The sequence below is a fragment of the Pteropus vampyrus genome, unplaced genomic scaffold (assembly GCF_000151845.1).
Source record: "Pteropus vampyrus isolate Shadow unplaced genomic scaffold, Pvam_2.0 Scaffold124, whole genome shotgun sequence".
Classification (NCBI taxonomy): Eukaryota; Metazoa; Chordata; class Mammalia; order Chiroptera; family Pteropodidae; genus Pteropus; species Pteropus vampyrus.
In genome coordinates, this window is record NW_011888905.1 from 206,508 (window position 1) to 218,828 (window position 12,321).

Genomic DNA, 12,321 nt, shown 5'->3' on the forward strand with positions numbered 1-12,321 from the left:
TGGCGTGTGGGGGTGTAGACTTTACAGGTTTGTGTACTTGGCAAGAAAATAAGATAAATAAATAAGATAAAATGAGGTAAAATAGGATTTTCTTCGAAAGAGTGTCATGAGTGTCCGTTGACCCAGATTTTTGATTGATAAGCTAGATGAAATGCTGTCAGCAGAGTTCATATAATTCATATTTGATAAGCACAAAGGCACATGTGAGGTTCCATGGTGTAATGGTTAGCACTCTGGACTCTGAATCCAGCGATCCGAGTTCAAGTCTCGGTGGAACCTCTCTTTTTTCTTACCTTCTCCTCTGGGAAAATTGTCCACCTAAATGACTGAAATCGATTTTGACACTGCCATCTTCTGTGAGTTCCTCAAGTCTCGACATACCTGCATCTGTGAGGAGGAAGAAATAGAATTTTGTTCTGATCTAATGGAATTTATTATAAAGAGGAAAATAAATACTGGAGGAAGATGGAAAAACCCCTGAACTATGCTATGAATAAAAAACCAGTTCTAATGGAAACCAATAATTGACTCATGCAAACATTGTTTTCTGTGCACATTAAAAAGAATGTTTAAAATTGTTAAATATTTCAAACATGAGGAATAAATAATTGTAATGGTATTGGAGAAAATACAGTCAATAGCAAATTCTGCTTCTATCCATGACCTCAAGCTTCATATTTTCTGTCCCCCCACCTCTGAACCCAGTTTATATATATATATATGTTGTAAAGAAATCAAATGTGGAAATTTTAAATTTGGTGACTCTTAGTAAAAGGGCAAATAAGACTCATTATTACATTTTAAAAATCTATAGATTTAACATATCAGAGTAAATATTGGGGGGAATTCATAATGATATTTTCATTGCAATGTTTATTTGGTCCATGTGCCACCCACAAAATACCAAATATCCCTCTTTTCCAGCTAAAGTGAGTGACTACTATTATTTCTTCACTCATTACATTCTTTGTAGAAGCTTCCCCTTTTCATTGTTTTTTGTGCTGTTTTGCATAGGTCTTAGGAATTTTAAAAAAACCTTTCAGTATGAGGAAAACGTGGGCACTCACGTTCCATCGACTTGTTCATTTCACTTCTGCGGGCATTTAGAAATGATGCTGAAGGCATAAGTAGTGTTCACGAGCAAAGAGCAATGAGCATCAACTGAGATATCCAGGCTGCTGCTCTAAATCTAATACTTAGGGGCTGGGCAACTTGGGGACTTCTCTTAGCTCCCCCGTATTTCTCATTTGCGATGTGAGGATTAAATGAGGCCATGCATATAAATGAGGATATTTCGTAAAATGTGAAGTATTATAGACATGTGAGACAGAGAGAGAGAGGGAGAGGAAGAGAGAGAGGGAGAGGGAGAGGGAGAGGGAGAGAGGCTGACGCGTGAAAAGGGCGCTTCGACTTCCTGGCCTCTGACGTCCTAGGAATAGTCCCTGTCCACGGTGCTGAAACAGAAGGGGCTTCTGATGCGCGGACAGGACCGTCCACGGCGCTGGGGCAGGACTGTCCACTGCAGGGACAGGTGAGAGCAACACTCGGCGGACTTTCCTGACACTAAAGGTGTGGAGGAAGAGCACAATGAAATAGCGAGTTTAGCCACTGGGTGTCACAGCGGCACTAGTCCTGAAGTGTGCGTCAAGGACTCTTGTATCTTGGACTGTAGCCAGTTGTTTCCAGAGTAACTGTCCCTTGGTTTCAATCTTCTACCAACTCAGTTTTATTCTCTACACAATCTAGATCTGTGATGTCCAATAGTTTAGCCACTTGCCACATGTGAGTACTGAGCACTTGGTCCCCATTGGTATTCTCTAAGTCTCAATGGCAGTATTCAGAAACCCAATCACATGCTGATTCTCCACGATGTGAAATTCTGTGTGCTGATCAATCTTGCCCAGCGTCTCGGCTCCAGCCCCAGAAACTGAGCCTTATCCTCTGTGGCACCTCCAGAAGGAAGCATCCAGAACGAGATGTTTGTACTATCAACATTCTTCTCTAAAGTATCCTTTTGGACAATTTTTTAATTTTTAAATTCTGTACATCAGTGTTACATAGGTCACTTTCCTCAACTCTGAAACTAAGAATTGTATCCACAGAAGAGCCTTAACATTTCATTAGCTTTGACATTCTAGAATTCTACTAGTTTCTCAGAGTCAAAGCAACCAGCATGCTGGATGTGGGAGGAGATGAGATGAGAGATAATGAGTTTTGCAAAGAAAGATCCAGTTCAGCCTCCAGAAGCCCAGGTCTTGCTAGAGCCCAGTCAAACTCACCCCACTGGCACTTCTCGGCAAAGAGGACTTGACACTGCCTAGCATCACTGACCCACACAACTTTGCAACTCAAGGCTTTTTATTATACATCATACCTCTGAAGACACACAGTAAAGAGGATGGGAGCTGCTGATTTAATCCATGGCGAGGGAAAGCACTGTGTTTACCAAAAATTATTAGAAGCATTCTTGGACGAGCCTCACTAAAGTATGACAACTCAGCACTGATCTCCACAAGTGAGGTGAGGACCAGCTGCACGGACAAAGCTGTCCAGGCATGGACTCAACTCTCCTGGGAGGTCCTAGAAAGGCACTCACATGTGGTTAGTAGCATCCCTTTACTACCTTAGCCCACACTTGTTAATCATACAATGAGATTTTGTGTCTGAACAGTGCCCAGAAGGAGTGAAAATCTTGCCTCGTTTTCAGTCCCTTTCTCTTCACTGTCCTCCTGGCCCCCAGGACAAATGAGCCCAGCCAATGTGATGTTGTCGACCCCTTTTTATTGGATTACAAAGAAAATGGTTTTCCTCAAAGTCTTCAATTGTGGTGGTTTGCTTATTTATACCCAGTTTGGATTCTCAACTTGGCGAGCACAGCTGTGAGTCTTGGCTTTCACTGTATATGATCCAAGCTTTCCTGGATCGAATTTCCCTTTCCATATGACTGGAAAAGAGTCCTGAGAAGGGCACGATTCCTTCCTCTTCTCTGGGAAAGGATGCCTTCAAAGCAGGCAGGGTTTTGACTGCAGACATGCAAAGGCATCGGGCAAAGCCTGGACTCTCTTTGAGAGGGAAGGGAAACAGCATTAGGACCATGGTCAAATGATTTTTGAGGAAGTAACAAAAGCAGATATGTAACACACCAGCATGTACAAGCGAGAGACTGATTAGTCAGGTTGGGAAATAACCAACTTGCTAGCAGATTCTCAGGGGTAAAGTGTCAGTAAATTATCCTTCTAAGGAGGGCAGGGGTTCCGTAGTTGGCAGGATTTGAACCTGCGCGGGGAGACCCCAATGGATTTCTAGTCCATCACCTTAACCAATCGGCCATGACTACATAGCATATGTGGAACTTATTAGCATATGTGGAACTTATTAGCATATGTAGGCCAGGAAAACTTCAGCTGTCTTCAAAATGTGAAGTACTCCACCAGAAAGTGTATTTGTTGTAATTGTTTCTTAGTCTGAGACCACTTCGATGAACATTATGCTGTTGTAGCAAGTTGGCTAGTAACACCCCTTATTCCCATGGACCACAAGTCCTTGGATTTTAGTATAAAATCAGAAAACTTCCCCCCAAACCAAAAGACTTGTAGGGGCAGAACTCGATCCAAGTAGATGTCATTCCCCAGAAGTCCTGGTCCACCACGTTGATCACTCAGCCACAATGTAACACACTGAAATAAAACACTAGCTGTGCTGAAATTAGCTCTCCTTATGAGCTGAAGTCATACATCACTATGTATTTGCAGTAAATGTCTCTTATTTGATGTCATAGAAATGGCTATCGTGCTACTTCACCAACTTGGCAAGCAACATTTCAGTCCCAGAACTGGGAGACATTATTCTGATGGATTGATGGACTGAGGCTAAACAGGAGACATTCCAAGAAGCCAGATTTCTGTTGTCAGCATCTGATGGGGACTCGTGAGATTCACTCAACAACTGACACAGACTCTAAGACTTCTAAGAATTGGATGTTGAGGCGATGATCTTAAAAATGTGAATTGGCATCTATTTTTAACTTTTTAAATAAACTTCGAAACACCCATATAATGGAAGATTCTGCACTGATAGAAGAAACGAGAAACACTTCTATTTAGCTGTGGCCCGTGCATGAGGACTACAGCACGCAATCTTTCTTGCACTAGTCCAAATACCCGAGAGAGTTCCAGAAGCTCTTATTTAGAGTAGGAGTGGGTTTCAGAAGCCACTTCTCAGCAGAGCTTGAATGGCCTATGAATTCCGGTCATTGTCCCTAACAGGCGCCGCAAAGTCTCACCTGCAGGGTAGAAAGGCATGTCCCTGAGAACGTTTCTTCTCTCAGTTTTGTTGGATCTTTTCGCTCCTTTGCGAAGCGAGTTCAGTACATCTTATAAAGCAGCAATCAAAGGAAAAGTTCAACTCAAGTCAGAATCCTAGGCTGTCGCAGGTCGCTGCTGAGTCGGGGAGGGAGCACGGGGTGGTCAGCAGGGGGTCCGTGTCCCTTCCCCTTCTAGGTCCCACTCTCAGTTCGCTTGGACCATGGATTCCAGGCCAACCACCCCCCAAAGGAGGATAGAATGGAATGAGAAAAGGGTAAAATGACTAGGTCCCACCGAGATTTGAACTCGGATCGCTGGATTCAGAGTCCAGAGTGCTAACCATTACACCATGGAACCCCGCTGCCGGTGGCAGGAGCCCTCATGCCGCAGTCCAGTCGTCCTCGTCTGCAGCGAAGAGCCGCGTCCAGCCTCTCGCTCTCTGCAGCCAGGGCAGCGCCCCTCCCCCTGGTGCCAAACCCCACAGCAAGTCGGGATCCGGGGGCGGAGATGGCAGTCGGCCCTTCTCTGCAGCGCTGCTGCAGGAGACCCAGAAGATTCTGTGGCCGGCCTCTTCCCTCGCCATTTGTGGCACCGCCGGGGACAGCCCTCTGTGTCCTGGAAACGCTCCGCCTCGTGGGGACCCGAGGGTGACGCGCGACACGAAACTCCAGTGTCTCAAAACGGGGTTTGTTTGAGAAAGCTTCAGCTTGGCTTTATCACGGGCAGCACTGTGAGCGTCCCGGACTCCTCGCCTGTGTCCAGAGGGGACACAGGTGTCCAGGACTGTCCATCCCAGTTGAAAACGCGGCAGGAGACGTGGAGACACAGTAGGACACGGTGGGGACATGGCAAGAGTGGATTGTTCAACCCGGGGGCCGAGCTGAGGAGTAGATGGCCGTTATGACAGTAAGCATACTGCTAAAGTAAAATGATCTCTTAATCGTGGCCGAATGCTTCATTAATCGTGGTCTCGTAAATTAGGTCAAAGTTGCGTTCATAACTGAAGCCAAGGTACGAGTTAAGGTAGAGAGGAGAGCTTTTCCTGAGGCATCTTTTTCTTCATTTCTCGGATCCTACCCGTCCTCTCACCTACAGCTGCATTCAGGTCGGGTTTCAGCCGGTCGGTCCTTTTAAGTCTGGGAAGGGGGTCATCGAAGATATTCCTCTCTTAGTGTTTAGTGCTGAAAATAAATGTGAACGACTGAAGTTTCTGATGCCCTCAAATTCTTTCGGCCACTTTCCAGTCCCATTTGCAGGTCTGAGGCTATGGCCCTTTGGCTCTGACAAACACCTGGAAACAGGCGTCAGCGGTGACTGGGGCCTGGGGTTCTAAGGGCCTAGAAAGTTCAAACCTCTGGTCTCAGGATGGTTCTTTGTACTCCACCTTCCTCTGCTGCATTTTGATTTGCTATAGATGATATTTCATCTGAGAGAGAGAAGCCCCAAATGGACATGGGCAATCTTGTTATCAGGCCGAATAATGACACACCTGAACATCTTTCACTATATCACATTATAGTGCAGTGTCACATTACAGGGAACAAGGTTTCGGTGCCTAATTTTGTGTTAGGTAGCACGCTGCTTGCTGTACCCACGCAATCAGCAACAAGGAAGTTGCATTAGTAGGCAGTTGCAGCCATCCCATTGGGGTCTCCTCCACATGGGTTTGAATGCTGCCAACTACGGTGCTCTCCTCTAAATGCCACTGACATTCCTGCATCCCAGTCATCTTCGTTCCTCACCCTCTGTTGCCTATTATCCGTTTCTCTGGGTCAAATAACCTCTTACTCCAATTCCACAGACCATCGTGTCTGAAATATTGACATCAGTCTCAAACGGAGGAGTGAATCTCTTACGGTATGAACATCACTTAATATTACACCTGATTTGAGAAGCCAATTCCCTTTTCCTCAATTACATGCCATAGCCAGACTCTACCCTCTCCTGAGGCAGAGGTGCTGGTGTTACCGTGAAATATATAAAGCGTTGAGCTTAGGCAGTTTGTCTTGCATATCATGGTTTCAGAGTTCATTTGTTGTGTGTGTCATAGTAGGACATTCGCAAGTTTTGGTTTTCCTATCTCACTCCTCATCTGTTTTGGTCCAAAGGTGTCTAGGTGCGAGAGTCAAACAACACGGATTGTTAAGAAGTGGAATTAAACAATGAAAACCGGGTCAGTTAGGGACAAGCTCACAGATTCGATGGCCCCTTTCGGTTGCTACTCATGTTTGACGCCTTTGCCTTACAGCTTAGAGACTCCAGAGGAACATTCTCTGTTCCCAGCCCTCTCTTTGTACCTTCTCCAGTACATTCAGGAACGTTTATCTGGGCTTTATGGTCAATTCAGGAAACAAAGTATAAATTCAGGGACTCAGAACTTTGGTTCCCAAGCAGAAGAAAGTGGGAAGAAAAGGTCCAGGTGGGAACAGAGAACATGTGGGTGGGGGAAGGAAAGAGGAGAAGGAGAAGCAGGAGGGGGAGGAGATGGAAGGGATGGAGCGGAAGCGAAGCCAGGGGGTTGCTGAATGCGGGAGAGCCCTCAGCCCTCCTGGACACCGCTATTCTCAGCATCCTCAGTCACAGAAATGCCTCAGTGCCTTTGCTCTTGTTCTGACAGGGATCTTTCCACCAGCTCCACTCTTCGAAGTCACCCCCGATGTCGGGGCATTTCTTCGAGTCCACCGCCTCCAAAGGCCTTTGGGTTGTTTTCCGTTTGGGCTATTCTAAATAGTGCTGCCACAGATATTCTCATACACATCTTTCAATGAGCATAAATAGGGATTTCTGCTGGATAGATATGCTCATGTATGGAATCGTAGAGTCAGAGTGAATGTTCATGCTTTAGGGTATAATGCCAAAACATTTTTGCGAGCGATTGAACCAATTTACATCTCCCTGTATGAACACCTAGCTGTTTGACATCCTTGATAACACCTGGTATTATTTGCCTTTTATTAGTTTATTTTTATGTGTTAACCTGCTGGGCCATGGTAACCCAGATGTGTGGTCAACTATCATTCTGTGTTTCTGTAATGTTTCTGTGAGGGTATTTGTGGTTGAGATTAAAATTTAGTTTGATAGACTCCGAGTAAAGCAAAGTGTCCTCTATGATGTGGGTGGGCCTTATCTAACTGAAGACACAGATAAAGCAAAAGCCTGACCTCCCGACAGATGGCCCTCACACCTGACCTGTAGCATCAGCCCTTCCGGGTCACTAGCCTACTGCCCACCCTGCAGACTTTGGTCTTGCCAGCCTCCATAATTGCCTAAGCCAATTCCTCAAATAAATCTGCATCTCATACACATACGTCCACTGGCTCTAATTCTCTGGAGAACTCTGTGGACACAGTTTTGTTAGGTATATGCAATATAAATATTTGCCTTGTAATGGTGGCTAGTAATGAACAAAAGTTTCCAATATTTGTGAAGTCTAATGTATATCTATACGTTTTCTTTTGTGGCAACTGCTTTTTGTGCTCTTTTTTAGAAATTCTTGTGTACTCTGAAGTCATGAAGAAATTATCCTGTTATCTTTCAGAAGCATTGCCTTACCTTTCGCTTAAAATATACGCTTCATCTGATTGAATTTTCTGTGTTTTAGTTCATTTATTTCCATGTTGATATCCAATTGAGCTACCAATTTATTTAATTTTAGTTTATTGAAGAGAACGGTCTTTCCCCCAGTGCACTGTAGGGTCACCTTTTTTTTAAGTCAAACGACTGTATGCATGGGTCCGTTTAAGGTGTGTTCTTCTGCCCCACTGGTTTAGTGACCCACCCGAGAGTAAGTGCCGCACCACACCGCCCCGACTGCCATGGCTTTGTAAGAGGAGTTTCTTTCCTTTCAGAAAGCTTTGATTCATGAAGTCTAACATACATTCACAAGCACAGGGCTTGCAGTTCAGATCTTGTTGGAAGCAGCAATGCTGATACTCCTCAAATGTTCCTGGAACTTGGGGGGTTTCCTCTTCCTGAAAGCGTATGACCACCTTTTCATCTTCCTTCACGTATTTGATCTGCATCTTGCAGATGCTAAAGCCGGGGGGTCACCAGTGTGGAGCTGCCCAGGTCAGCCAGTGTGGCTGGACGGAGCACACGAGCCCCAGCTGTGCCGCCAGGGCATCACCATTCCAGAGCTGATGTGGAGGAGGATGGAGGACCTGAACGCCCACATGGGCTTTTCGACCTTCTCCGCATATTGCCCGCCGTGGCTCTTTCTGCGTGCAGATGGGAGGCAGGTGCCAGACAACCACATTTTTATTAACTCTCGAGTCTTCTAAGCCCTGTGTCATCTAAACTCTGTGGCTTTGATATTTTAGGATTGATTGAAACGCTTCTACTATGAGAGTGGCCAGGACCGGGAGTGACGCCAGCGGGGACGGTGTGGCTGAGAATTGCCAACAGGCAGGTCCCGGCCGCTCTCTCTGCTCCCAGTGCCCGGTTCCCAGCAGTGGCGGTCGCCTTGCGCTGCAGGGGACAGTGGAGCTGCAGCGGCGCCCGCAGACTCTGAGCCTAAAAGACAAAGTTCTCCAGCTTTCGTGTTCAAGAACTGTGGCACACAGCCTCAGGTCCTACGCAGCAATAGCACGATTGCCAGGAATTCTAAAAAAAGGTGGAAAATAAAAAACCAAAAACTATGGCGCGCGGCCTCCCCGTCGGGGAATCGAACCCCGGTCTCCCGCGTGACAGGCGGGGATACTCACCACTATACTAACGAGGAGGAGCTGACCAGCATCTTTACTGATTCCGTGGAATCTCTCAATGACCCGATACCACGACCCAAGAAAGGGACCCTTGGCGGAGGGAAGAAAGTGCCAACCGCTGTTTTGCAAACAGACTTCCGGGGGATCTTCGCGGACAGGACAGATATCTGGCTATGCCCACTGCGGCACCTGCTTATAAATAAGAGTAGTGGCCGCTCCCTCCCCACTGCTGTGGGGCTCTCGCCTGGAATATCTTGCCGGGGGGTAGCGGGTGGGGGTGAGAGGACCCCATAGTCTGCAGGATTGGAACCGGCGCGGAAGACCTCAATGGATTTTAGTTCATCACCTTAACCATTCCGCCACGAGTACAAAAATTTGGATGAGGTTTTTCAAGTTAGAGACAAGACCGAATATAAACCAGGGTAACCACTGCCCGCTGCATAAAGCGAATGGGCTTTGCGCGAGAACACAACCTTCAGGCAAAATGAGGGTTCAGCAAAAACACTTAAATGCCTACGTCTCCTGCCTCCCTGACAGGGCTATATCTTAAATTTCTGTGAATTTCCATCTTTTTTCTGTTTAGTTTTATAAGAAACTGCCAAAATATCTTCCAAAGTGGCTGTATCACTTTACACTTACACTGGCAATGGATCAGAGATGTAATCTCTCTCAAACTCAGGAAATTGTTCATCTTTCTACTAGGGAGTCTAGATTAAAAGTGAGAGTTTGGGACCAAATTACTAAATCCAAGTCCCAGCGGCCCCATTTACTGGCGACGTGACCTTCGGCCAGTCATTCGACTTATCTGTGCCTCAGTTTCCTTCGTTGTAAAGTAGAATTAAATAGATGTGAAGCACGAGAACGCTGCCTGGCACACGCAGTGTCAAATGATAGCTGATTTCATGTGGTCTCTCCTTCCTGATGCCGCATGTTGGCTTTCCATCCTCTGTCTTTTACATCTGTCTCTCATCTTCTTTTGAGTCATGGAGGAGCTTTAAAAGAATATCCTGTACATAACTTATTCACCTTCCACAGCATCGGTTCAGTTCTTCGGTATAACTTTATGTAACTGCATCTTAAATATGTTTGCTATGTGTTTTTACTCCTTTTCATCTAGTGTCTTTTTACTTTGGCATGTACCCTCACAGCTCTTTCCTGTTTTAGGCCCTGTTTTCTTGTAATCTACCGAGAATACCAAATTGTTTCCTTTTTCTGGTTCCTACAGCTCTTTTCTGAAATCTGCAGTTAGAGACTTCTATATATTGCTCCCTTTTCTTTGCCTGTAGCTTTGTTTTCATACACGCAACATTAAGCTTCCAAGTTTAGTTTCATCAACCTACAGGCTGAGTGACTTGATCTTGGCCACTCCATGCTGGGGACGCACAGCAAATTGCGTGGGCCGCATATTTAAAAATATAAAAACCTACTGACTTACGTTGGATCCTTTTCTGCCAAGGGCACACTGAGACCGGCGCTGGGCTCCTGCGCAGGTACGCGCTGGCTCACGCAGGTGGGTGTACACGGTGCACTAGTCGGGCAAGACGTGGTAACGCCACTTCCCGGATTCCTGCAGCATTTTTTTAAAATGTGGGTTGCGACCTATTTGAGAGTCATGAAAGCAATATAGTGGGTCGGAACCAGAATATTTAAATTAGAATACTAGTCCTCTGAGTAGAGTGCAGAACCGGTGATAAGGTACGTGATGCACCGTGACGCGCTTGTGTGCTTTTCTAAATCACGTGTGTGTGTGTAAACGTCTATCTCTTACTACCAGTCCCGGCACAGAAGCTCGAGCGTCGGCTGCCAACGCACACCTCCACCCGGGTCGGTCAGGAGCGCAGGACCCGGCCGCGCCGGGCAGCCGCGGCCTCTGGGACATGGAGCCCGGCGCGGCGCGTGGAGCATCCTGGGGAGTCGCGGGCCGGCGCATCCGCGCGCTGCGGCGCACGCGCGGGCCGGGGCGGGGGCGGGGCGCGCGCGGCGCGGCCGGAAGTGGCCCGCAGCCGTCGCGGGAGGCGTGGAAAGAGGCTGGCGCTCGGGAGTCCCGCGGCTCTGGTCCTTTCGCTGGGTTTGGTGAGCTTCCCGGCGCTTCCGGACGGGCGATCGGAGTTGGATCGCAGTCGGAGGAGGGAAGCCCAGGTATCACCATGGCAACCGCCAGCCCGCTGGCCGCGTGACGTCACCCTTCTCGCTCCGCTCGGAGCGGCCTCTGCGGGAGGGAGCCGGGGAGTCCTGGAAGGGGGCGCCCCTCGCCGCCTCGGCGCGGGCGGTTCCGCCCCGATCCCGCGAACGGCTTTGTTCTTTTGTTCCGGTCTGGGAGGAAGGACGCGAGCTGGGCCCCGCCCCGCTCGCCTCCTTCCAGCTTTACGCCCCCGCAACAGGTGTGTGTGCCCGAATCCGAGCCCGCGGGGCGAGCCTGCAGGTGCCCTCGGAGGCAACGGGCTGGTCGCGGGCGCCTCCGGCCGGATTCTAGGGGAGCACTACGGGTTTTCTTAATCCGGGGCCGAACCTGCGTGCTCGGTGTCCACTCTGGTTTTGTTTAGCGAGAGCGCCTCTCGCCTGCTCAGTGCTCTCCCTGGCCACTTCTGGGTTCCGAGGACCTCTTGGCCACCGTGCAAAACTGAGGTTTGATTGTGACGCATGCCGCTGACCTCATCCTGTGTCTTTTAGGTCAGCCGACCTCAGTGTATGTGGAGTCTTAGACTTGTTGGACATTTGAGCTGCAGACTGAGACCCAGCTGGAGGGACGCTTGCTGCTTTGGAAACCCTGGTGACCAGGTTCCAGAGGAACGGGATGAGCTCCTGAGATGGAAGGTAGAGGGGACGGCGAGGGCGGGGGAGAGCGGAATGATGGAGGCGAAGGAACGTCTTGACTTGAAGATCAAGTACTTGACAGAGCTGGAAGAGGTGGAACGATGAAACCTAATATTTAAGGATCAAGAAAAGAATCCGAATTATAGGGAGAGACTTGCAGGAAGAGTTAACTCTCCCGGGCTTGGGGGTTGCGGAATGTAAAGAAACAATGATTCATAGTGTCTGTGATCTTCACGTGACTTCTCTTCATTAAATATTAGAATGATAATCTTACAGTCAGAAAAAAATCTTCGTAATCATCCCTTCAGTGTAAGAATCAGATTTTTAAATCTCGCTGGGAGATGGCCTGTTAAGCCTTTGAACAAGTGTGGCATTAAACTGTCCATTTTGGGTGCAGGCTGTTCCTTTTTTGACTTTCTTTTTTTAGTTCCTTATATTAGGCAGAAGTGTCTGTTCCTTTAACTTTTGCCTCGATCTCAGTTCTTAGTCCCCAAAAGCAA

General features: G+C 47.6%; 1 protein-coding gene and 4 non-coding genes across 6 annotated transcripts in view; 2 read left to right on the plus strand and 3 right to left on the minus strand.

The window, feature by feature from the left end:
• Positions 1-207: 207 nt before the first annotated feature.
• Positions 208-279, plus strand: TRNAQ-CUG. The gene has a single exon. It is a non-coding gene; the product is annotated as a tRNA-Gln (tRNA).
• A 2,976-nt stretch (positions 280-3,255) lies between these two features.
• On the minus strand, positions 3,256-3,337 carry TRNAS-AGA. The gene has a single exon. It is a non-coding gene; the product is annotated as a tRNA-Ser (tRNA).
• Positions 3,338-4,589: 1,252 nt separating this feature from the next.
• On the minus strand, positions 4,590-4,661 carry TRNAQ-CUG. The gene has a single exon. It is a non-coding gene; the product is annotated as a tRNA-Gln (tRNA).
• Positions 4,662-8,952: 4,291 nt separating this feature from the next.
• On the minus strand, positions 8,953-9,024 carry TRNAD-GUC. Its single transcript has one exon. It is a non-coding gene; the product is annotated as a tRNA-Asp (tRNA).
• Positions 9,025-10,975: 1,951 nt separating this feature from the next.
• Positions 10,976-12,321, plus strand: part of ZNF184 (zinc finger protein 184) — a 15,277-nt gene continuing 13,931 nt past the window's right edge. Inside the window, exons 1-2 of one of the 2 annotated variants that reach the window (XM_011366342.2) lie at positions 10,976-11,146; positions 11,678-11,821. In XM_011366342.2, the coding sequence (XP_011364644.2) occupies positions 11,696-11,821 (126 nt within the window). In that variant the 5' untranslated portion in view covers positions 10,976-11,146; positions 11,678-11,695. Of the gene's footprint in view, positions 11,147-11,206; positions 11,389-11,677; positions 11,822-12,321 lie in introns of those variants that run through there. The other variant, XM_023534379.1, reaches the window with a different exon arrangement.